This window comes from Bubalus bubalis, chromosome 1 (assembly GCF_019923935.1).
Source record: "Bubalus bubalis isolate 160015118507 breed Murrah chromosome 1, NDDB_SH_1, whole genome shotgun sequence".
NCBI classification, from domain to species: domain Eukaryota; kingdom Metazoa; phylum Chordata; class Mammalia; order Artiodactyla; family Bovidae; genus Bubalus; species Bubalus bubalis.
In genome coordinates, this window is record NC_059157.1 from 198,331,131 (window position 1) to 198,356,127 (window position 24,997).

At 52.7% G+C, this 24,997-nt stretch overlaps 1 protein-coding gene across 2 annotated transcripts in view; it reads right to left on the reverse strand.

Moving 5' to 3' along the window:
* Positions 1-20,315, reverse strand: part of RFTN1 (raftlin, lipid raft linker 1) — a 210,585-nt gene extending 190,270 nt beyond the window's left edge. Inside the window, exons 1-2 of one of the 2 annotated variants that reach the window (XM_025294215.3) lie at positions 20,086-20,315; positions 1,979-2,131 (exon numbers count right to left, since the gene is read on the reverse strand). In XM_025294215.3, coding sequence (XP_025150000.3) covers positions 1,979-2,123 — 145 coding nt within the window. In that variant the 5' untranslated portion in view covers positions 2,124-2,131; positions 20,086-20,315. Of the gene's footprint in view, positions 1-1,978; positions 2,132-19,798; positions 19,824-20,085 lie in introns of those variants that run through there. The other variant, XM_025294213.3, reaches the window with a different exon arrangement.
* Positions 20,316-24,997: the final 4,682 nt, after the last annotated feature.

Consider the following 24,997-nt stretch of genomic DNA (forward strand, 5'->3'; position numbering starts at 1 on the left):
GGAGAAGCAGGGAGACCAGCGAGGGTCGTTCCAGGGTTTTCCTAACTTTTTCAGTCGACACATGTCCACTTTATAATCAGACAACAAAACGTGATCCAACCGCAGAGAGCCGTGTAGGTGCTGTGGCTGGAGCACAGGGCGGCCCAGAAACTGGCCAGGAGTCAGGAAGGTAGTTCAGGCGATGAGCCAAGAATCAGTGGCTGCAGGGGCAGGGGGTGGGGAGGCACCGTCTATGCTCCTGGAAGTGATCACCAAGGAAAGCAAAACGCCACTCCTCTTGGTGATGAAAGGAATAGAACCGCGATGCACAAAACTACAAAAAAGAGAAAAAGAGCTCCCCTGCATCTCAGCGCCCTAACAATCCGTGTTTGACATCTTGCTACGTTTCCTTTTGGTCTTTCCTCCTGTACACACTCTGGCTTTTCCTTAACCCCTCTACCAGGCTCAGCACGTCGAAAGCACTCAAGTCCTCACTGAGCAAATACTGGCTGATGAAATGCTCCAAATGCTTTTGGGTTCAGCTTTGTTCACGTTGCATCAGCGACATCACAAGCGTTTTCAGAAGACGCTTTAAGAGGCTTGGAAACTGTGGGTGAGGAGGGGAAGGCGTGGTTCGCAGCGAGTGAGGTATTGGGTCTGGCCGCTGAGGACAACGGGGGTTATTCATCAGGGGAACAGCCAGGGGTCAGCTTTGGGGGGCTGTGAGGGGTGCCCAGGCTGCCCCTGTAGAGACACCCAGCCGCCCACCCCACCCGGGGCTCAGGGAGCGGTGTCAGCCCTGCGTGGAGGTGGTCAGGCAGCAGCGGGGAGGAGGGGAGTGGGCAGGGAGGCCAGCCGCCCAGCTGGAGCCGCATGCGTGCCCCCTGCTGCCCCCCACGGCTGCCCTGCCAGTGGCCGCTGCACAGATGCAGGTCCACAGCAGAGCCAGGACTTGAACCCACACCTCAGAGGGCTCTGCCTAGCCACGAATTCTCTTATCAGAAGCTTAACACGTTCACAGGAAGAGAAAGTCGGTCTCAGATGCCCGTGTCGGCAAGTGTTTGATTTGGGTTCCCCACTTCAAGGGACCCCCCCCCCAACCCCGCCACAAGGAAGAATGCCCTGGTCCCTCTTCCAAAAGCCTGGTTTACGTGCTTCCACCCTGCGGGCACGGCCTGTCGAGTTCCTCCGTGGGGACGAGAGACACCAGGACGGGCCACGTGATTTCCCCGCAGCACCGCCTGCGTCTCCGCAGCCAGCCGGCGCTCGGCAAATGCTCCGGATGGAAACGCTGAGCCTCACTCATCAGCCACCCCGGGGCCTCTGGGACGCAGGGCCTCTGGGACACGGGGCCTCTGGGACGCGGGGGTGAGACAGGGCCAAGCACGATGGACAAGGCGCGGGGGGAGCTGGGAGGACGGACAAACGGCCATGAGGAGACACGGCCGCTGCCTCCTTCACCTGGCCTGCCGTGAAATGCTCTGCCAGCGGGCAGGCCCGTGGGCTGTGTTCAACCCTGCCCCGGGTGCCAGTTGGCCCACACCTGGTTTTAATTCGCTACCATTTAAATCAGTTGCTAGTTTGCAGCAAGTGAGAGATCTCACCTAGACACCTGGCTCCCTGAAAGCAGTCCCTTCTCGACAAACCCCGTCAGTCGCCCCCCGCCCTGGCCCCCAGCCCCCCACCCCCCAGCATATCCCTCCAGACCCCCTGGCCCCCACAGCCTGTCCCCCCAGCCTGTCCTCAGCCCCCCGGCCTGTCCCCCCAGCCTGTGCCCAGGCCCCCCAGGCCCCTAGGCCCTCCAGCCTGCCCCCCTGCCCATCCCCCTAGACCCCCTGGCCCCCCCAGCCTGCCCCCCCAGCCTGTCCCCCCGGCCTGTCCCCCCAGCCTTTCCCCAGCCCCCTGGCCTGTCCCCTCAGCCTGTCCCCAGGCCCTCCAGCCTGCCCCCCAGGCCCCCCAGGCCCCCCCAGCCCGCACTGGGCTGAGCGCCCAGGCTCACCGGCACTCAGCGTGGTGAACTCCAGGAAGCGGTACTCGTAGGACACATCTATCTTGGTCTCCACCTGGGGCCTCTTCAACGTCGAGTAGATATTTCCAGGCCGTCGGTCGTCACGTTTCTCCAACTTGTTCAACCCGCACCCCATCTCAGCAGCTGCCGGCAGAAGGGGAGAAAGAGAATGATCTCTATTCTGAGATGCTGTCCTTCTACACTGTTGTACAAAAGACCATCACGTCCCAGAAGCAGACATAAAGGACCCCAGGCTGGCTGAAATCCAGAGCAGGATCTAATCCATGACCTGCACCCCGGAGGCTCTCTGCTCAGGCTGGCTTCTCTCGCTGCTAAGACACCCTTGCCAGCCAGCCTGGGGTTCTGAACTGACGCCCCAAACATGCCTGTTTTATATCATTTCTCTGCCCTGTCTGAGGAAAACACCACCTCGGAGTGCCTCAGCCCCACTATACTCTGTACAAACGGTCTTAAAAAAGGAGATCTAAAAAGCAAGGCCCTGCATAATGGCGTCGGCCCATCCAAGAAAAGAGACAAGACGGTCTGGCACTCCGCGGCGGTCTCTAAAAGGGGATCATAAGTTGTTGTTGCAATTTCCAAAATCCTTTCCACCCTCAACAGTAACTATTTAGACAGATTTCACATTCAGAAAACGACTTTCAAAAGTAGATGGCGGTATTTTTACAGGCCTTGTTTAAAAGTCATTTATTCTCTCTGAGACCAAACCACAAGAACCCAGGGGTTCTTCCAGACTCTGAGAGTCATTTCAGACCAAATTGAAAACTGGGCGAACACAAGCAGCAGGGCAGGAGAAATTGGAAAAGAAATCCACGCGGGTCGGAGCAAAGATCTGCACCCACGGTTTGGAAGGAGAATGAAGAAAGGTTGAAACAGTGCACACGAGAGTGAACTGGGCATCCAGTCTTCCAGGGGCTGAGAAACAGGGCCCGGTCTCTGTTTCTTTAGGCAGAGTGGCATTCACGAAACGGCTCCGCGTCCACTCCCAGACTTCGGCGGGGGCTTCGGCTGCCCCTCGTGAGCAGCCCTGGCTCATCTGTCCCTCCTCCCTGGAGCACCACCACTGCCGTCAGGGCACGTTTCACAAAAACATGAACCGGTCAGGACTATCACAAACAGAAACGCTGCGGCCACTTCCTCTCAGAGATAAGTGTCTCCTTGGGCTCAGGCCATTCGCAAGGTACCCGGCTTCCTACGGCAACTTGGCCAGCTCCGGAAAAACAAGATGAACCTCACGAAAGCAACTTAGCCGGGGAGGGACGATGGGGCTGGTGGAGCAACCACCAGGCGCTGCTTGTCAGTAATTAAAAAAAGTCTGGGAGGATGGATGAGAACAGGAAGGCTTACTTATGCCTTAATAAGGGAACATTAGTGTCCAAAGGGCCAGAGCAGACATGATTTATGTGCCATCTGCATGAACTGATTACTTGTAAAATACTCTGCAGTTCTGCTGATATAATAGCCGATATGCACTGAGGCTGCATATTTAACTGCTAGAAAGCAAGCCGACAGGCATCCGCTGGGGCGACGCAGAAGTGGACAGGGAGGCCCCTAAGTGCTGGGGAACAGGTAAGCTGGGGAGATAAGCGCTATCACCACCAGAACAGAACTGGAAATACCCGGAAGGCGTACCAGTCACTCACTTACCTTCCTCCCTACAAAGGCCTGAATGTTTGGGGGCCTCCAAGAAAGTAAAAAAAAAAAACAAAAAAACAAAAAGGGGCTTCCCAAGTGGTGGTAGTGGTAATAACCTGCCTGCCGACGGAAAAGACGTAAGAGACGTGGGTTCAATCCCTGGGTCGGGAAGAATCCACGGAGGAGGACACGGCAGCCCACGCCAGATTTCTTGCCTGGAGAATCCCATGGACAGAGGAGTCTGGTGAGCTAAGGTTCATAGCGTTGCAGAGTCAGACATGACTGAAGCGACTTAACATGCGGGCAAGAGACAAAGAAGCCTTTCCTCCAAAGTCTTCCCATTCTTGCTATCCTACTAGGTAAATTCTAGCACTGGAGATTCCTTCCTTTGACAACACTCAGCCTCAGCAGCCTCTGAAACCACCATCGCCTTCTCCATGGGAAGGACACCACACCAAGCTCCTGGTAAACCCTAACACTTCAGTATGATTTAATTTCTTTTCTCCAGCATACGTTCCTGACAGCAGGAAAAAAAGAGGGGGTTACCAGGATGAGTCAAGATAGACAAATCTGATACTGGAGGGGGGCGGTGCCAGAAACTATTAGAAAAAGCCCCATTTCACAAGCTGTGAATTTTCAGCTTTAGTCATACCATCCAAACTTGAGCCCCCAAGTCCACCCCGAAGGGCACGGTGCTTGACTCACAGGACGCAATGAGGCTCTGGGCAAACACATCGTCCACGTGATCAGACACTGGACCGGCCAGGGGCAGCACTGTAGCTTCAGTGAATCCTCGAGGTCTGCGATTCCAGGCATTCGCTTCTCTGGGGATACCGGCAGGGCTGGTTAAGCAACCGCTTCTAAAGCATTGTTCTCCCTGCGAAGGGAGACCCCGCCAAGCCACCGCCATCAGAAGTGTGCAGTGTGAACTGTTCCTCTCGCGGTCGGGTTAGGCCCTCCCTTGCCGGCTCCCTGCATTGCTGCTTTCCTCCAAGCTCCTCCCTGTGTCCTCTCACTCACCCGACCCCTGTCAAAATAGGAAAGGCTTGGACAGCACCCCACAAATCGGTATTACAGCCCCTACTGTGCTCAAGCAAGTCATGAAACCTAGCTTATGGAAAGGAGGAGAATGAAGGCGTGGCAGTGCCTCCCGTCATCACCCACGTTTGGGAGATTTCATTATTTCCGATGCGAGGTTCCCTCGCGCTGGAACCCCACGGGGAGCTGGGCCAAGGCTGGCTCTGGGCCTCGCGGGGCAGTGAGGCTGGAGGAAGAGGGAGGAGAAGGACAGCCCCCCGCCAGATTCAGGCAGACGGGGTCCATGGGGCTGCACGCGAGGGTCTCAGCCAGAGCATGTCTCCCTCGGGGCTCAAGGTCTCCGGCAGGACAGAAGGTAAACGGGGTGACTGTTTTTACATCTGGCCCTTCCGACGTTCCTGCATCGAGAGATGGGGCTGCCGTCACCTCCCCTGTATCTGGGCTTGCGACTGCTTCCCACTGCTGCCGTCATTCAGGGGCTCAGTCATGTCCGACTCTTGGTGATCCCACAGACTGCAGCACGCCAGGCTTCCCTGTCCATCACCACCTCCCGGACCTTGCTCAGATTCACGTCCATTCAGTCTGTGATGCCATCCAACCATCTCATCCTCTGTCGTCCCCTTCTCCTCCTGCCTTCAATCTTTCCCAGCATCGGGTCTTTTCCAAGCAGTTGGTTCTTCACATCCGGTGGCCAAAGTACTGAAGCTTCAGCATCAGTCCTTTCAATGAATATTCAGGGTTGACTTCCTTTAGGATGGACTGGTTTGCTCTCCTTGCAGTCGGCTTGCCATCTATTGTTGTTGTTCAGTCGCCAAGTTGTGTCTGACTCTTTGGGACCCCATGGCCTGCAGCACGCCAGGATTCCCTGTCCCTCATCATCTCCTGGAGGTTGCCCGAGTTCATGTTCATTGAGTCAGTGATGCCATCCAACCATCTCATCCTCTGTCGTCCCCTTCTCCTCCTGCCCTCAATCTTTCCCAGCATCAGGGTCTTTTCCAATGAGTAGGCTCTTCGCATCAGGTGGCCAAAGTACTGGAGCTTCAGCATCAGTCCTTCCAATGGACAATCAGAGCTGATTTCCTTTAGGATGGACTGGTTGGATCTCCTTGCAGTCTGCTTGCCAGAGAAAGGGTCAGAGGATGCAGTGCCAGCTTCTGGACCCGAACCATAAGAAACTGGGAGCATCCACTGCCCGACTCTGGGGAAACTTGCTCTTGGAACCCGGTCACCATGCCAGGAGGAAGCTCAAGCAGCCCTGAAGAGAGGCCCATGTGGGGAGGAACCGACAGCCAGCAGCACCGACTTGCATCCCAGGGAGCCACCCTGGAAGGTGCGCCTCTGCCTCCGTCAAGCTGCTGAAACCACGCGGAGCAGAAATGAGATGCTTCCCCCCAAGACCGGTCAGATCAGCAGGTTCCTGGGCAAAATATGCCACTGTGGCTGTCTCAGGCCTCTCAGATTGCATATGATGCGTCAAGCCAGAGGTAACCTATACATGAGTCTGGGCCAAATGATCCCAGTCAGCCGCCTCTGGGGCCGAGCACTGGCCTGCGGTCACGAGCCTGCTTCAGTCACTCATGCCAGAAGGACATCTGGAGTCTCTCCAGTCTGGGTCAGTGCTAAACAAAGCAGCTTCAGACACTCATGGAGACGTTCTTACATGGACAGCTTTGTGGGTGGGTGCATGACCCACCATCGTGGTTAACCAGGTCATCAAGACCTGTTTGGTATAGTCCTTCTGTGTATTCTTGCCGCCTCTTCTTAATCTCTTCTGCTTCTGTTAGGTCCTTACAGTTTTTGTCCTTTATCACGCCCATCCTTGCATGAAATGTTCCCTTGATGCCTCCACTTTTCTTGAAGAGATCTCTAGTCTTTCCCATTCTGCTGTTTCCCTCTAGCTCTTTTTCATTGAAGAAGGTCTTCTCATTGCTCCTTTCTATTCTCTGAAACTCTGCATTCAGTTGGGTACACCTTTCCCTGCCTCCTTTGCCTTTCCTTTCTCTTCTTTCCCCAGCTATTTGTAGAGCCTCCTCAGACAACCACTTTGCCTTTTTGTATGATGGTGTGGTCACTCACCTAGAGCCAGACACCCTGGAATGTGAAGCAAAGCGGGCCTTAGGAAGCATCACTATGAGCAAAGCTAATGCAGGTGATGGAATTCCCACTGAGCTATTTCAAATCCTAAAAGATGATGCTGTTAATATGCTGCACTCAATATGCCAGCAAATTTGGAAAACTCAGCAGTGGCCACAGGACTGGAAAAGGTCAGTTTTCATTCTGTCTCAAAGAAAGGCAATGCCAAAGAATGCTCAAACTACTGTAAAAACTGCGCTCATTTCACATGCTGCTGCTGCTGCTTAGTCACTTCAGTCATGTCTGACTCTCTGCGACCCCATGGACTGTAGCCTGCCAGGCTCCTCTGTCTGTGCGGATTCTCCAGGCAAGACTACTGGTGTGGGTTGCCATGCCCTCCTCCACGGAATCCTCCCAACCCAGGGATCAAACACAGGTTTTTTGCATTACAGGTGGATTCTTTACCATCTGAGCCACCAGGGAAGCCCTCACACACTAGCAAAGTAATACTCAAAATCCTTCAAGCTAGGCGTCAACAGCACATGAACAGAGAACCTCCAGATGTACAAGCTGGGTTTCGAAAAGACAGAGGAACCAGAGATCAAATTGACAATATTCACTGGATCATCAACAATGCAAGAGAGTTCCAGAAAAACATCTACTTCTGCTTCACTGACTACGCTAAAGCCTTTGACTATGTGGATCACAATCCACTATGGAAAATTACTAAAGAGATGGGAGTACCAAACCACCTTACCTGTACGTGGGTCAAGAAGCAAAAGTTAGAATTGGACATGGAACAACGGACTGGTTCACAACTGGGAAAGGAGTTTGTCAAGGCTGTATACTATTACCCTGCTTATTTAACTTCTATGCAGCATACATCATGAGAAACGCTGGGCTGGATGAATCACAAGCTGGAATCAAGATTGCCGGGAGAAATACCAAGAACCTCAGATATGCAGACGATACCATTCTAATGGCACCAAGAAAACCCATCCAAGAGGTCTTCAAAGGCAGAAAAACAGAGAAAGCCTTTCCCCATTCTTATGGTGAGACAGTGAAGAGAGAGACAAAATATCCTTCCAGTTCTCTACTAGAAACGTCATCAGGAACTGGATGCTGACTGGGGAGGAGACTCAGATAATCACCGGGGGTTCTGAGACCCAACTGCAAGGACAGGACATTAGACACTGCAAATGACCCAGAAGCAAAGACCCTCCAACTGGTGACATTCTGGAAAAGCAATTCTCTCTGAATCAAGCCCAGAAGGAAGTGTGTCTTTGGTGAATACGGGGACCAGCTTCATGCAGGAATCGTCAGCTCCACAAGGGAGAGAATTTATGTTCCAAGTTCACCTATTCTTTCACTCAATGCAAACGTATTATAAGCTGCTTTGAGTCCTGCCCTGAATTAGGAAACAAAAATGGAAAGATTGGGTCATGCCCTCAAGGAGACCACAGGTAAAGGAGACAGAAAGTGAAGGGATGCACGTGGTACAGGGAGGCTGGTGGTTCTAGAAGTCTGGGTGGGGTGCAGGGCATTCAGAGGAAACCACTGTGAAATCAAACAGATGGCACATCCCCAGAGACCTGGTTCCAGAAAAAACGGATCAGCAACAGGACACAATATCCTGTGTCATTTTACGTATTTGTTCAGATTTTTTTATGTGAACCATTTCCAAAGCCCTCGTGGAATTTGCCACAACACTGACTCCATTTTCATGCCCTGGCTTCTTGGTCACAAGGCATATAGGAGCCCAGCTTCCTGACGAGGGATCAAACTTGCCTCCCAGCACCGCCCTCACTGCCAGGCGGCGTCTCAACCACTGGACCACCACAGGAGTTCCACCGTGTCATTTCAAATGTTTGAAATGTTTATTTTTAAAGTATTTCTAATTTGTTTTTTAAATATTTCCCCAGATGCCCATGAAAGTTGCTCAGTTGTGTCAAACTCTTGGGAGACCCCAAGGACCAGAATACTGGAGTGGGTAGCCTTTCCCTTCTCCAGGGGATCTTCCCAACCCAGGAAATGAACCAGGGTCTCCTGCATTGCAGGCGGATTCTTTATCAGCTGAGCCACCAGGGAAGCCCAGATGCCCATACGATACTGGAAAACCACTTTGAAAAGGATCACCTTCTGAAAAGATAATCTTTCAGCTGGGATTAAAAAAAAAAAAAACACCAAAAACCTCAGTTTAAAGTTCATTTTTACTACCAACTAGCAGGCATGTATTTAAATAATGGGGGCAATAAATGTAGTTATATTTTCAAATACAAATTAGTTTCATTAACAGTGAGCGCTCATTTACCACATTTGCCGCTACTCTGAGGCAGACTGTAAAGCTAATTTTAACAACTGCCAACAGCTCATGACAAGCAACCAGAGATGGTGCAATTACATGCAATGATGCCGGATCAGCTGGCAAACTCATTCTTTATTTCTTCACCCAAATCCTATATTTGAAGACTCGAGCGTGTTTATTACATCATTCAGGCACCCAAAGCAAGAACTGATGATCCAAATTAAGAAGTTTTTACATGATGAGAACATTTCTCTTCACTCAGAAATGTATGAAAATTTGAAAACCCAACCAGCTATTTGGATGGTGTCAAATCTTCATATCCTACAAACCGTCTACGAGAGAAACCCAAGCGTAACTGAAACGGACCCACTGACAGTGTGCCAGATTTGATGCCAAGGAAAAGAACAATCAAGGGCCTGTGTTATAGTGCTGTTTTTAAGTGTCTATGTGTGCATCTGCATATGAAAACCCATGCGTTTCTTTTTTCTTAACTGGCAGGACAGGGACCACAACTTTCACAGAACTTTCCTTTGGGTCATGAGGTGATGGGAGACATTCACTTTATAGTTTTTCATCGTTTTCAAGTTCTCCGTGTTGGACGGGCATTCCTTTCCTAGTTGAAGACATCAAGGTGTATCACGGCCAGCCTCCCAGATGGGGCTCAGTAATCCTCCTGCTCACGAGGCGTCACCCCCTGCCCTCATTGGGGTTGGCCGCTGCGACCAGCGGGATGCGGCAGAAGGGCGGGCGGGCCTGGGGAAGCCCGCTGTCAATTCCATGCGCTTGCGCTCAGCTGCTGAGTCATGTCGGACTCTGCGACCCCACGGACTGTAGCCGGCCAGGCTCCTATGTCCATGGGATTTCCCAGGCAAGAGTCCTGGAGTGGGGTGCCATTTCCTCCTCCAGGGAATCTTCCCAACCCAGGGATCAAACCCACATCTCCTGCATTGGCAGGTGAGTTCTTTACCACTGAGCCACCGGGGAAGCCCCGCCTTATTGGGAAGACACTCTTAACTGCACGGAGAAGCCCCCGGGCAGGGGACTGAGACCACCACCCAACAACCACGGCAAACTCCACACCGAAGTGACAGCATGGCTCAGCAGCCTTCGGGCCAGCCGGCATCCTGACCACAGCCTCAGGAGAGGCCCTTGGGCAGAACCACCCAGCTCAGCTGCCTCTGGATTCCTGACTCACAGGAGCCCCGAGAGATGATAAACGTTCACTGTGTTCAGTTCCCAGGTTTGGGGGTAAAATGTTACACCGCAAAAGATACGGGGGAAAAAAAGATTAAAAAAAAAAGATAAGAGGGGTATTTATCAAAAGAAAATGCCCGGCAGAGACGGATCCAGACTACCTTTCTGCTCTCCAACGAGCGTCCATCACAACCACCCTTAGCTGAAAACGGCCCCCTCCCAAGAGGCTGCCACTCAAAGTGTGGTGCTCAGACCAGCAGCACCACCACCCGTGGGAACGGCCCACCCAGGCCTGCCCGTCCGAATCCACACTTCCACGTGATTCAGCAACGTCTAAACCACAGGAAAGCTCCCGAGAGCCTGGACCACAGAGGTGGCTCTCCGTCCCGGCTGCCCGCCGGGTCCCTGACAGCTGTTTGGATGTCCAGACACCCAGGCCTTTTGGATGCGCCAGGCATGCCTTTTTAAGACTCCCAAAGTGACAGGAACTGACATCCAGGGTTAAGAAGCAGCAGCCTCAGAGCAAACCCCATCTCTTCCCGCTCCTGACCTCTCCAACCTCCCAACACCCGGGCCTCTGGGGCCCTGAGTCTGAAGCACATAGCCAGTGGCTGGGATCCACAGTCTAGAGGACGGTGGTCTTGCGGACCTCCTTGGTTTTAGCCCGTTTCTCCTGAACCTCTTAGGATCTCATGTCCCACCTCTCCAGGCTCTCTGCTTTCCTCCCACACAAGTGCACCCTAAATTTATACCAGAGCCTCCTTCTGTCCTCCTCTCTTCAAACTGCCGTCACTATTAACCACTGCAAACACATGGATAAGGATGAAAAAATGAGACATCTCTGCACCCACTATCGCGATTTAACAAACGCTTACATTTTATTTGCTCTCAGCTGTTATTTTTGCAGAAACACTTTTGGGTGCAGTCTTCATGCCGGCCCCTTTGTCCCCAATCTTTCTGTCCCTGCTCCTCGTGCCTGAACACGCTACATATAATGCCCAGAACAATACAGGGCAAAGGCTCTGGCACTTTTCAGGTCATGGCATGTATGACCCCCAGTGTTTACGGATGTTTTCTCATAGCAACCCCAGGCTGCGAGGTTTGATTTATTAAGTAGGCAGGTCCAAACAAATTGATTATTACGTCCAAACAACTTAGCAGTCTTTGGAAAGAACAGAATACATAAACCGAAAGAAAGAGGTCTTTCTGTGCATCTTTCAGGTACCACTATTACTTACTACCGGGACGTGTGCACTGGGCAACTTCTCAGACCTCAGAATCACACCAGACAGCCCCACCGCCCGCCACCTCCTGTGGCACAACGACCTTAGCAACCACCCCAAATCCAGCTTCGCAAAGATACGACATCATCAAAAGGAAGTGGGGCCCTTTGATGCTGGTACTGTGAACCACCTCCGGCTGGCAGGGAACTAGACATCCAACAAGCTTGCTGCAGTGCCTTGGAGGGTCTCAGCACAGAGTCTGGGGCCCTCCAATATAGGACTGGACATGTTGCTCAAGAAAGTTCCCCAACTGTCTCCTCTCCCCTTAGCTGTCAGACCCCCTCTCCACCTGGCTGCTTTTCAACTCCAGCTTATAGGCCCACCCACCCATTCCAACATCTCCCCCTGGAACTTTCTTTCCCGGCACTTCCAGAAGGATAAGCCCCAAACAGAACACAACATCCTGCCCCCAAAGCCAGCTGTTCCTTCTGGGTTTCTTGTGTGTGGACTTGTCTTTGGACTTGGAGGCTGGCAAGTCTGAAATCCACAGAGTGGACCAGGAGGCCAAAGACCCAGGGAAGAGGGGACGGAGCGGCACTGAGCCTCCGAGGCTGAAGCCCCACCCTCGGAGATCTTGGTCTTTTAAGTCCCTGAACTGGCTGGACAATGCCCATTCATACTATGGAGACTGGTCTGCTTTTACTGATGCAAATAAATGTTAATCACATCTTTAAAAAAAACTGCAGGGCAACACCTAGACTGCTATTTAACCAAAAACTGGGGACCACTGTGTAGCCAACTTGATACATAAAATACCCATCACACCCTTCTTCTCTGAGCACTTAATACATGCAAGGCACTATTGCTATAGAGCAGACGGTAAAGAATCTGCCTGCAGTGCAGGAGACCCAGTTCCATCCCTGGGTCAGGAAGATCCCCTGGAGAAGAGAATGGCAACCCATTCCAGTATTCTGGCCTGGAGAATCCCATGCTCAGAGGAGCCTGGTGGGCTATATAGTCCATGGGGTTTGAAAGAGTCGCACACGACTGAGCGACTAACAATCCAATCCAATGCACTGTTCCTAATGCTGGGGATACCGAGGTGAAACAGCAACAAGAAAAACAAAACAAGAACCATGCCAGCCTCACGGACCTTACTTTCAGGAGCAGAGAAACAGACATTAGACACATAAAAATAATGAATGAAGTTCAAGCTTGAAAGAATGTCGCACAAAGACAAGGAAGGCAGGGATTAAAAAAAAAAGGCCTGCGGGCAGGCCTCCCGCAGAAGACGACAATGAGCAGAATTCGGGAAAGGCAAGCCCTGGGAGAAGTGGGCAGACGCAGCCGTCACGGCAGCAAACATGCTGGAGCCTTCGGGACCTGCCGGGAGGCAGGGCGGCCTGGGCGGCAGTGGACTCAGGGAGCCGTGAGCTGGTGCTCGTGGGCAAGACGACCCTCCCCCCCCGCCCGGCTGCCTCAAGGCAGGTGGGAGCCCCTGGAGGGTTCTGAGCCCAGAAGGAGGCAGGATCCCTCCAACCCTGGGAAGGGCGAGACCAGGTGGTGACCAGGGGTGAGGAGCAGTCACATTCTGGACTTGGCTGGAAGGTAGCCAGTGGGATTTCTCGAGGGTCTGGAGACGGGGCACCCAAGACGCGTCTGGGGCGTGTGCTCTGAGCTCCTTGCAGCGGCCACCTCCCATGGCGGATGGAGCCAAAGGAGGTGGGAGTCTGTTCTGGCTATGTTAACTCCAGCCAAGGACAGCAGGGTGAGCAGTGGGATGGACCTGTCTGGGGCTGAGCCGTGATGCTCCTGGCACTGCCCCATCTTCCCACGGGAGTGCCAACCTCCTGAAGGCAGCCGCTGCCTCGTCTCCGAGAACGGCTACCCCAGGGCCCTGCCCCAACAGGTGCATGAGAAACACAACTCTGTGGACAGTCTTTGGGAGCAGCGAGGATGCCGCAGTCTGGGAAAGGAGGGAAAGGCGGCTTGGGAATACCTGTCCATCGCTTCTAAGTCCACCTTTCTGAAAGCACAGCACAGGCGTTGGGCTATGGGCTCTCTGGAGCCAGACCGCCTGGATTCAGGTCCCAGGCCCCAACTTCCTAGTCAAGAGACCTCAAGTTCAGTTCAGTTCAGTTGCTCAGTCGTGTCTGACTCTTTGCAACCCCATGAATCGCAGCATGCCAGGCCTCCCTGTCCATCACCAACTCCCAGAGTTCACTCAAACTTACATCCATCGAGTCAGGGATGCCATCCAACCATCTCATCCTCTGTCGTCCCCTTCTCCTCCTGCCCCCAATCCCTCCCAGCATCAGAGTCTTTTCCAATGAGTCAACTCTTCGCATGAGGTGGCCAAAGTACTGGAGTTTCAGCTTTAGCATCATTCCTTCCAAAGAACACCCAGGACTGATCTCCTTTAGAATGGACTGGTTGGATCTCCTTGCAGTCCAAGGTACTCTCAAGAGTTTTCTCCAGCACCACAGTTCAAAAGCATCAATTCTTCAGCACTCAGCCTTCTTCACAGTCCAACTCTCACATCCATACGTGACCACTGGAAAAACCATAGCCTTGACTAGACAGACCTTTGTTGGCAAAGTAATGTCTCTGCTTTTCAATATGCTATCTAGGTGGGTCATAACTTTCCTTCCAAGGAGTAAGCGTCTTTTAATTTCATGGCTGCAGTCACCATCTGCAGTGATTTTGGACCTCAAGGAAGCCGCTTAACCTAAGGGATCTCAATCATAAAATGGGGAAGGACTGCAGAATCCACTGGCAGGGTGAGGATTAAATACGTTAACAACTGTCAGGCCCTAGGCATCTAGAAACAACTGTCTGAATGTTAATTGTTATTAGTTGTTATCTAATAATTAGTAGCTATTAGTTGTTATCATGGATATTACTTCTTATCCATGATCAAGATCCCTGTTAACCTGCCATAATTAAACCACACTGAAAGGGTGCTTATAAAGTGTCCCAAGACACTGGAAAAAATCCCCGAAGACCTCTCCAAATTAAAGAAGTGTTTAAATGGATAGTCTGATTACCTGTACTCTGCATTCTCAAAATTTTATAAGACATGATATGATTACGTTCTCTTAACCAGGGTCTGCAATTAACCTAATTTCTTCTCATTCACCTTTTTGGATAAGGTCTATTACAAAAATTTCTCCAAATTTGAGGAATTTGGGAGTTACTCCATAAAACCCGAAGGCTTCCTTAGAAGGATTTCCTTGGGGGTGAAATATAAAGTAGGGAGTTTCAACACACACACACGCACAAACACACCTGCACACACACACACACACACGCGCATGCACACACGCACACGCACAAACGGAAGCTGATGATCCTTTGCAGAGAATAAACACTGCCCATCCACGGGGTCCACCTCGGGACCAGCACAGTTAGGGACAGTTTAGTTTTAAAAGCCAAAGGAGCACGGTCAGTGAGGTGCCTCTGGCTTCCTGGGTGAAAAGTGTGAAAACAACCAATGCAGCTTCATAAAGCGGCGTGAGATTGGTGAACGTCAGACAAGAAGCACACCCGTAGCTGATGCTGACTGCCCAGCTCTGGCAGGTCTGGCTTTCCCACCGACACCCGTGGGCTGGTGCCCGCTCCTCTGAACCCAGCCTGAGCAGTGGACGCCCCTAAGGGGGACAGCCAGGCCCCCTCCCCACCACCCTGCGCCACCAGCTGCAACCTGCGGGCCCTCCAGCACCCCTACCCCACGGGGGCAGGCCCGACCCAGGAAAACCCCCACACAGCGCCCTCAGTTACCCCAGAGGGTGTCTCCTCCACCTCAGGCCTGGCAGGCAGCCACCCCACGTAGAATGTGACCTAATTTTCTAGCTCTTTGGTCCTGGCCCTGCTGAGAACGCTTTTTCTTCGTGAATTCAGCCCAGGTAGGGAGTAAGTAACACAAATGCATATTTAAAAGCTGAACTGAATTCCTCTTTGGAGAGCAAGGAATTAACAGGGCTTCAAGCCGTGGCCATCACTTGCCCGCTGTACTGATCTTTTCAGAGAAAGCCTCTTGGTAAAACGCACAATAATGATAACGTAAGCCCCTCCAGGGGCCCAGGAGAAAAGGGAAACTCAAATTTATGTCAAAAACTGAATGTGAATGGGAGGAAAGATCTCTCACACACACACACACACACACACACACACAAACCTTTAAAAGGTAAACATAAAAGAAACGTCTGGCTAAATTTATCTCTTTGTCAGTGAAAAATAGCCTAAGCTTTAGCCAAGAGTGTTGCCAATTCTTATCCAGAAGGACAAAAGAGAACCGCTCACTATAGAGCAGCGTCATCACACCAAACTCTCAGCAGGGCTGGAAATATTCCACTTCTCCTGCGTCCAGAACAGTAGCCACAACCACATGTGGCTCCAGAGCCTTGCAAGGCGGCCGGTGAGGCTGTGCAACTGCACTTCTAATTTTATTTCATTTTGATTCCTTGATATTCAGATGTAAATAGCCGCCTGTAGACCGTGGCTGCAGCACTGGGTGGCTCAGTGACAGACACGCAAACGAAACAGCTGGCAGTGTCTTTCTTTCCCTACAATAAAGTTATAGTGGGATAACTAATAATACCTTAAACTGTCACCAAAACAAGTACCTCCATCCGGGCCCCAGGTGCGCCAAAGAAACGGACAAGAGACTTGAGAAGGTGAGTCCAGTGCGCGTTTCCTGCAACTTCGTCCCCGCTGCAGTTTACATTCTATTCTACAGAGGCCTCCTGCCTTTGGAAACCTGTGCTCGCAGATGGGATCTGCATTTGTGAAACCAGAACGTCCAGGAAATACGAACAAAATGTGACCTTGGGACAAGTTCCTTAACCTCGCTGAGCTTCAGTTGCCTCAGAGCCGAAGTGCAGATAAGATTAGCGCCCACCTCTCATGAGAGTTAGGTTCGAAGTGGGCACTTGGCATGGGGTAGCTATAATTAGTATTCTGTTAATAACAATAGTAAAATCTATCATAAGATAAGAACAGTGCTACTTAGAATGGAAGTCTACAGTTGGCAAAGTTTTCCTAATAGTCTGAACCTGTTTCCCGGTAGTACAGTGGCCTCCAGTAAAAATACGCCTTGGGGTCCTGAGGTCTTGGCGATCCCTGTCAGCCTCCAGAGAGGTAATCACCCAGATGGGTACCATGAGGGTTATTCACAGCCTCTGCCCTGTGGCAGGTGCTCTACTAGGCTGGCAGACGAGGGGAGCAGTCCCCAAACACAGGCCAATGTCTCACGATCTCTTACACGTCCCCTGACCCCACTGACGCACCTTGGTGAGATGTAAAGGCTTCCTCCTGGGGCCCACGTCGGCAGGACGCCCCACTCCTGCTTCCTGGATCCCCGAAGACCAGGTTTCCTTAAGGGCTGAATACGAGAGGGGACCTAAGAGGGAAAGGCCCGTTTTCTCAGCCAGGACAAGAAGAAGGGTGTTAACAGGCCGCGTTTCTCACTGACAGGCCACATCACTCTAACAGAAAAGCCATGTTCTCGGAGCCTTCAAAAAGTCAAATCTGACCTGTCTCACAGAGCAGACAAGACGCCTTTCAACAGCCAGCTGCCCCAGTCAGAGAAATCCAATGGGAATCTCCACCGGATTCCCAGCAACCAGACCAACGCATCAGAAATCCCCCAGGAGTGTCAAAGCAGAACTTCAGTGGAATTCTGCGAGGTTGTGGGGGGTGGGTATTTTTCTTTATACAGAAAGTACTCAATCTTCTTTCACAACCAAGGGGACGTTCCCCTTTGGAAATCCCTTCTCTGAAGACCTCTAAAAATAAAACATCTGTCTGATAATGCACAATAATTTAAGAGTAAACCCATTTACCTGCAGAGTCAGGGATTTCCCTTAGCTCCTCCATCTACAAAACAACACGCTCCAGACTGTCTCGAGTGGTCCTGATTTTTGGCACCTTTGAGCCCAGAAGAACACTGGTCAACCATGTTCTTGACTTTCAGCTAGGGAAATGAGCTGTGGTATCTGGAATCTCACACATGTATTCCTTGCTTATGGGAGTGTAAAATGGTCTAATCATGTTGGGAGAAAGTTTGACAGTTTCTTATAAAGTTCACATCTTTTATGACCCAGCAATTTCACTCCATTTACCCATGAGACATGAGAGCACATGTCCCTAGGGAGACTCGTAAACAAATATTCACAGCAGCTTCATTCCCAAAACCTGGGAATAACTCTTGTGTCCATTAACAGGGGAGTATATAAACTGGTATAAACTGATCCTGGATCTTAACTCAGCAAAAAAAAAAAAAAAGGACCGAATTACTAGTACATAAAACATGAGTGAATCTCAAAACCATACTGAGTTAAAGAAGCTTTACAAAATATTGTGGATTTCTACAATAAATGAAGTTCAAGAACAGGCTAAACTAGCTTTGAGTGATTGTAAGAAATAAAAAAAAAGGGTGGGGGCACAGACTGACTGGGAATGGGGATGAGGGAACTTTCTGGGGGCAAGGGCAACATTCTCTACCTTGATTACAGACGAGGGTTATCCAGGTGTAGGCATCTGTCAAAACGCTATGCAAATGCTACCCTCAAGATCTGTGCATTTCACTATATGTAGATAGGTATGTATGTATAAATTCACCATATGTATAAATTTCACCTTAAGAAAGTCATGAACATATACTGAACTCTAAAAAACTTCTAGAGGTGACCCGTACGAAGGTTTGTAATTTAATTTAAAATGCATAAAACAGTAAGTTGAACTGATGGATGGACAGAGGATGAACAGATGGACAGACGTATAATAAAGCCAATATAGTATTGCAAAATTACAGCCTCTAGATACGGGTGTTTGGGTGGTCACTGTTCTTCCAAGTTGTCCATATTTTTTAGAAGGAGCTGGGCATTGGATGAGTCCCAGGACCTTCTCCCTAGCCCACCAACTCAGAAATCTAGCAAGACACCCATGCCCACCAAACCAGAGGCCCAAGTAATTTCAGTTCTGCTGAAAAGTTAAGGTTGGAAGAATGCAAGTAGCTTTACAGGAACTCACATCACTCATGCCAAAGATTTTCTGCCTGTTTCCCTACAGACAAAGCAATTATTTGAATGGAAGCCAAAAATTCCTGCTCCAGAGGGAGAAAAAGAACTCAGTGACTTGTATTCCCAATTTACTCTCTTTCGGTTCCTGCACCAGATCAATTAGCTAACTGCACAACACTCTCCCTTCCATGTGCCCCAGGGTCCAAGCAGCCAAAAGACAAACAAAGAAAAACCAACCCAGCGACAGAGGGATGACGCCCTGCCTCTCAGACCAGAAACCCCACTGAAGGCAAAAGAGGAAGCAGAGCTCCCTCTGAGGTTAAAGTGATTTCACTGAGGTTAGCACACACATGCAGCGAAGAGTCCCGAACAGCTTGCTGCTTTAACCCCTCTGCCGGCTTTGGTGACATCGGGGGTCACTTGAACTTGGTAGGGAATTCAGCCCTGCAGAGGTACCCGGGGTTGAGGACACGCGGGGTGCAGCGCACACCCTCCCCACAGGCCCAGAGGTCGCTGACACCACACCCGCCTTCCTTCCTGGCCTGGGCCTCACTTATCCTGAGATGACACCCTATGGCCCGACTGCGCCCAGCATCTGAAAACAGCTGTACCACCAGTTACAAGAAGGGACTGTTGCTGGAAGCCAGGGCAGTCACTCAAACACAGGGATCCGGGCCAGACTGTTGGGGTTTTTTTAACTTTTTGTTTTGAAAACCCCTAACAAACTCGGTGACACCACCCAACGTCCCCGGGGACCACCCGCAGCCACACAGGGGAGCCAGCAGGCAGAGGTCCCGGGTTACAGCCCCGCGGCCTCCACGCGGCCCTCGGTGCCAAGGCAGCGACCGTGCAGGTGAAGGGCACCAGCCCCGGCCCGGGAGGGGGGGAGGTGGGCATGCGCGCCCGCGGGGCTTCCCGAAATAAACGCCGCCGCCGCCGCCCTGCCCTGACCCAGGTCCACCCTGGGGCCTAAGAAAGCGGCGAGGACTAGGGAAGGAACCCCCTTACGGAAGGCGAGACAGCAGTTTTCGGTGCCGGGAATTCCCGGCGCCCCGAGTCTCAGCGCCTCCGGGGCCGCGCGGCTGGCAGCCCTGCCCCGGGACGGACGCGCCTCGGGGGGCGCACGCACCCCGCCCCAGCTCCCCGCCGCCTCGCGCCCTCCTGAACCCGGATTCCGGGATCAGCGCCCGCCCGGCCTTCGAGGAGGACGCCGTGCAGAGTGTCCCAGACCCACCTGTAGCCTCGAAGCCTCCCCTCCGCTTCCTCCCCCGGCGCCCCCGGGCCGGCGGAGCCCATTACCCACCACAGACCGCTCTGGGGGTGCCTCTCCCCTTAGCGCGCCAAGGCTGATTTCTTTCTTTCCTTTTCAGAAAAGTTGGCCCAAGACCGCCGCGTCCCACGGAGCCGGCCCCCGGCGCCATCCAACCCAAGCCGGGGCGCAGAGGACGAGGGAGCCCCGGCGCGCCGGGGCAGCACGCCCAGGCCCCCGCAACCTGCAGGGAGGCGCCCCGCGCCGGGCTCTCCCCGCCCGCCGGGGTCCCCGCACCGCTGCACCCACCTCCGCCCCGAGTCCCGCAGGCGCCCACCTACCGCTTGGGGCCAGCCGGCGAGAGGGCGCGCGCGGGGGCTCCCGGAGACAGCGTGTTCCGTCCCGGGAGGAAAGTTTGTGCCATGCAGAGGGGGCGGCGCGGGGAAAGGCGTGGGCGACAGGGGGTGGGCGTGGGGCGGGCGGCGAGGCGGGCCCGCGCGTCCGTCCCCCCCGCGAGCGGTGCGTGCGTCCTGCCCAAGAGCCCGCGGCCGCCGCGCTCCCGCTCGCGGCGCCCAGAGCCCGGCGCGCTCCGCCCGCAGCCCCGACGCGCCCCCGTCGCCGCCGCGCGTCCGCCGCCTATACTTCCTCTTCCTCTGAACTCACGGGCAACAGACTCCGCGCGGCATCTTCTAGGGAGCCGCCGGCGCGCCCCGCGCCCACCGCGAGCTCCTACGCCGCGCCCCCGCGCCGCTGCCCCCACGGCGCCCCCACCACGCCCGGCGATCCGCTCTCGCCCCGCGCCCCCACCGCGCCCCGCGCCCACCGCGCGCTCCGACGCCGCGTCCCCGCGCCGCTGCCCCCACGGCGCCCCCACCACGCCCCGCGCCCCCACCGCGCCCGCCCCCTGCCCCGCAATCCGCGCTCGCCCCGCGCCCCCACTGCGCCCCGCGCCCACCGCGCGCTCCCACGCCGCGCCCCCGCGCCGCTGCCCCCACCGCGCCCGCCCCGGGCCCACCGCGCCCCCCGCGAACCTCGCCCACTCCGCGCCCCCACGATCCGCGCGCTGCCCACGGGCTCCCGAGTCACAGACCCTCGAGCCCCGTGGCTCCCCCGCCCCCCTCTCGACCCCTGGTAACCAAGGTCACAAGATCAGGAGGACAAGATCCGCGTGTGGGGGACACGGACCCCCTCCCCGACCAACTCCGGACCGGGTGCCCTCCGAGGGCGCGGAGCTGCGGCGGGGCGGGAAAGACGGCTGAGAGATCCTCCAGCATCCCGATGCTGCAGGTGGCCTCCTCCCTGGGCGCTTGAGTTATTTGCTGGGCATTTAGTGCCTAGGGAGCCGGTTAGTGCCACTGTCCACTTGCCACGCCCTCGCCCACGTACTGCAGGTGCCCAGAAGATGTGGGGAAACCTAGGGAACCAACTTCAGGCCGCCCGAGGAGGCGGTTAGACGCATAAAACGTCAGGGCTGCCTTAGTGAACCCTAGATGGGCGGCGTGAGGCTGTTGGAAGTCTTTGTTCGTGGAGCGTTTTAAACAAAGCAGAATTAAACCGTCAGGGTTACTACCCGGGCCCTAGGGCCAGGGTTCAGGGTGGGCCTTGGGCCTCCATCCGTATTTGCCTTCTGTGTGATGTGGGTAAGTGACTCACCTGCCCTGGGCCTGTTTTCTCCTTTGTTAGGTAGCACTTTCTCGTGGGTTTTATAAGTACAGCGTTTAGGAAAGCACCCTATAACTTAGCTGTTACCCTCTTGTTGTTATAAGGGGGCTGCAGTAAGACAGCCGTTCAGTTCAGTTCTGTTGCTCAGTCGTGTCCCACTCTTTGCGACCCCATGGACTGCAGCCTGCCAGGCCTCCCAGTCCATTACCAACTGACATAATCTAATTAATTGCCTACATTTTCTGATTGGGCAAAGAGGGGGTTTTAAGCATTGGAGCCCACAGGATGGAGGGCTAGTGTAGGCCCCAAAGTGTTTTAATGGTGTCCTTCTGGTACTAATAACACCCCCCACGGGTAAGGAAGCCCTATTTTGTTTTCATTCTGGTAAACACAGTTTCTGGAAGACTTTCCTGTTTGCTTTTGCCTTAGCCGTCCCAGTTCTGTGTTCCTCCCCACCACCTCCCACTTTGTGTGTGTGCTTGCCCCTTTCCCTTTCCAGCCCCCGCTGGCTGGTGTCGTTCACCACCACCCTGGCTCTCCCAGTCTCTCCCCTGCTTGGCTTGCCATCTGGGAGAAAAACGGGATCAGACGACAGCCCATGTCCACATTCAAACAGCATCATGCGGGAAAGGTGTCCTCTGGCAGCAGTGATGGTTTTGAACACCCACCTATAAGGCCAAAAGGAGGAATCTTTGTTATTTATATGCCCGAGACCTAGAGTTATTGCAAGGCAGGGTCCGTCTGAAATCTTTCTGATCCTTACATGGGAGAAAGAAACCAACATTTCTAGGTCAGTAGTTCAGAGTAAACACCGGATAGTTAAAAGACGATAAAGGGGAAAAGGGGGAATGCCGCATAACTTGGTGTGTTTGGGGGAGAAGGTTGATTTCTTTTAAGCAAATCATTTCCACTCGGTACAATTTTTGCACGTATTTTTTATTTTTTTAACACTAGGTCCTTGGGGTTAATAAGTTACTCTGTTTTCATTTTCTTCCACTCAACCTTTTCCTGAGTACTGACAGTGTGTAAATGTCTTAAATGATCTTGTTTCCTGATTGGACCTGCATTTTTTTAGGGTTTTTCTAGAACTGACCTTTCCCCCTAGATATTCTGATGCTTCCTCTTTGGTACACAGCAGGTGTTTAATCCACATACATGGAGTGAATGTACACAGCAGGTGTTTAATCCACATACATGGAGCGGATGTACACAGCAGGTGTTTAATCCACATACATGGAGTGAATGGGTGAGTCATTCATATCCAGACCTTTTTCAGCCCCATGTAACATACACTGATCAGTTACCTGGAGTACGATGCTTCTCTTTCACCTGGAATAGCCAATGAGGGGACGAGGTTGGGTTCCTTTGTATTGTGTAGAGATCAGCCTTGATTTTCCTCTTGACTGCCGTGGACTGGCCAGCCAAGGGATACACCCTGGACAGCTGGGCCTCACCTCTGACTGACCTCATCCACCCAGCATCAACCCCAAAGATGCTGGAGCTGTATCCTGGTGGGTTACCTTGGCAACCTCACAATGTCATCTGTTAGAATGTCCTAGGGCGGCAGCTTTTAATTCTATCACAGCGGTCTCATCGGGGGTCATGTAATGGTGCTGTTTTTCCTCTGCTCACACTTCCTCCCCCTATGATTTAACACTAAGTACTCAAGGAGGGAGCCGAACACGGGGAAAACCAAGCTATTACGGCCCGACAGGTCACAGATGGCCCCAGCGCTGGGATCGTGAGCGTTTGCAGTCGATAAAACGCAGGCCCCAAGTTAATGGGGAAACTGGTTCTCCTCACACCCCCTGTGGAAAGGAGAGGAGTTAAGCGAGCCTAGGCAAGCGTGAGAAGCAGTCGTGGCCAGACTGTGCAATTCCTGTAAAAGCTTGGTTCCCGGAGCCCCCCCGCTGGAGCAATTCTCTCCCTCCGCCTCGGCAGTATCGCCCCACTCTGGAGATGAGTAAGGCCATGGGGACCGCCACCGGAGCACTTGTGATGCACTACAGCTCTGCTGAGCCTTGCTGAGAGGGAAAACCCTAGCTAACCTTCAGTCCTGCCCACCTCCTCCCCCCACCCCCACCCCCATCCCGTGATTCCCCCCCACACTGCACTCATCCCCTCTCCACCAACTTCGCTTAAAAACGCTCCATTCCCGTCCTTGTGTGGAGAGCAGCAGCAACTTCTGCAGAAAACAGATCCATCAGAAGCTACAGAGCCTGAAGAGCTACTGACCTAATTGTTTATTTGCAGGACCACCAAAACCAGATCTTCTCCAAGGCAGCTGAGCAGCAACATTTCAGGGCTGACAGGAGAGATAAGCAAACTCATATATGCCCTGGAGGTGCAGGGATTATTCATCTTTATCATCACTGTTAGTATTTTAAGTGGGTTTGCAGCCACAGTGAGATCACAGTGTGGCCAGCCGCTCCATACTGAATGGCTGCAGAAAGCTGGGCCCGTGTAGGGCAATACTCTTTCATTTAAGGAGTTTCTCTAAGTCACACCAGAGCCAGTGGTTTTCACAGAAGCCCTCTGCCCCTTGTTCATCGCGATGGGCACATGCTTACAGACACACCGCAAGCCAGTCCATGGCGCCCCTGGTCTCAGTGGAGCAGGGCCCCTTCAGGCGAGTGTCCAGACGTGCCCTGCAGCCGCTTAGCCGTGTGGGAGTGTGCGTTGGGGCGGGGCGGGCGGGGAGCCTGTCAGGATGTTTTGTATGTTTGCATTGATGGCGAAGGCTGAGGACTTTGTCCAAAGTGTAGTCAAACGAATACTTTGCCACCCGCAGACACCACCAGCGTCAGGAAATGTTTGAATGATTGCAAATGTTCCATTCACCCCAGTATTTTTTTTTTTTAATTGTTATTCTGCTCTTGAATCCACTCCTTGTTTTATCTCTGAATTCCCAGTCTATCAGACAGGCAGTTCAGGGAAGCAGGGGCCCTCCTGTGGCTGAGATAGAACTTGCTCCCTGGAGCAAAGACCAGTGCGAGACTCAGGAATAGTGTGAAGCGCACTGCTGCTGCTGGCCTTTACCAAGAGCCACACCTCTGCACTGGTCATTCCACTGGTGGGACACACCTATTTACTTGCATTTGGGAACAAACTCTATTACCAGAGATAGAAATATGTCAGTTCAGTTCAGTCGCTCAGTCGTGTCCGTCTCTTTGCGACCCCATGGACTGCAGCACGCCAGGCTTCCCTGTCCATCACCAACTCCCCAGAGCTTGCTCAAACTCACGTCCATCAAGTCGGTGATGCCATCCAACCATGTCATCCTCTGTCGTCTTCTCCTACTAAATATATATATATATATATATATATATATATATGCGAATATATAGGAAGTCTGTATTTTCCACAGATGTAAGAAAATAAAGATTGTGGAAATAGCTCATTAAATAAATGATGTAATATTTTGATGTATCAATTGATTTGATTTCCCTTCCTCCACTGTATTTCTTTTTTAAAAACCTTTCCCCCTTTATCTTTTTTTTTTTTAAATTGAAGTATAGTTGCTTTATAATGTCATGTTAGTTTCAAATGTATGGCGGTAATTCAGTTTTATGTGTGTGTATATATATATAT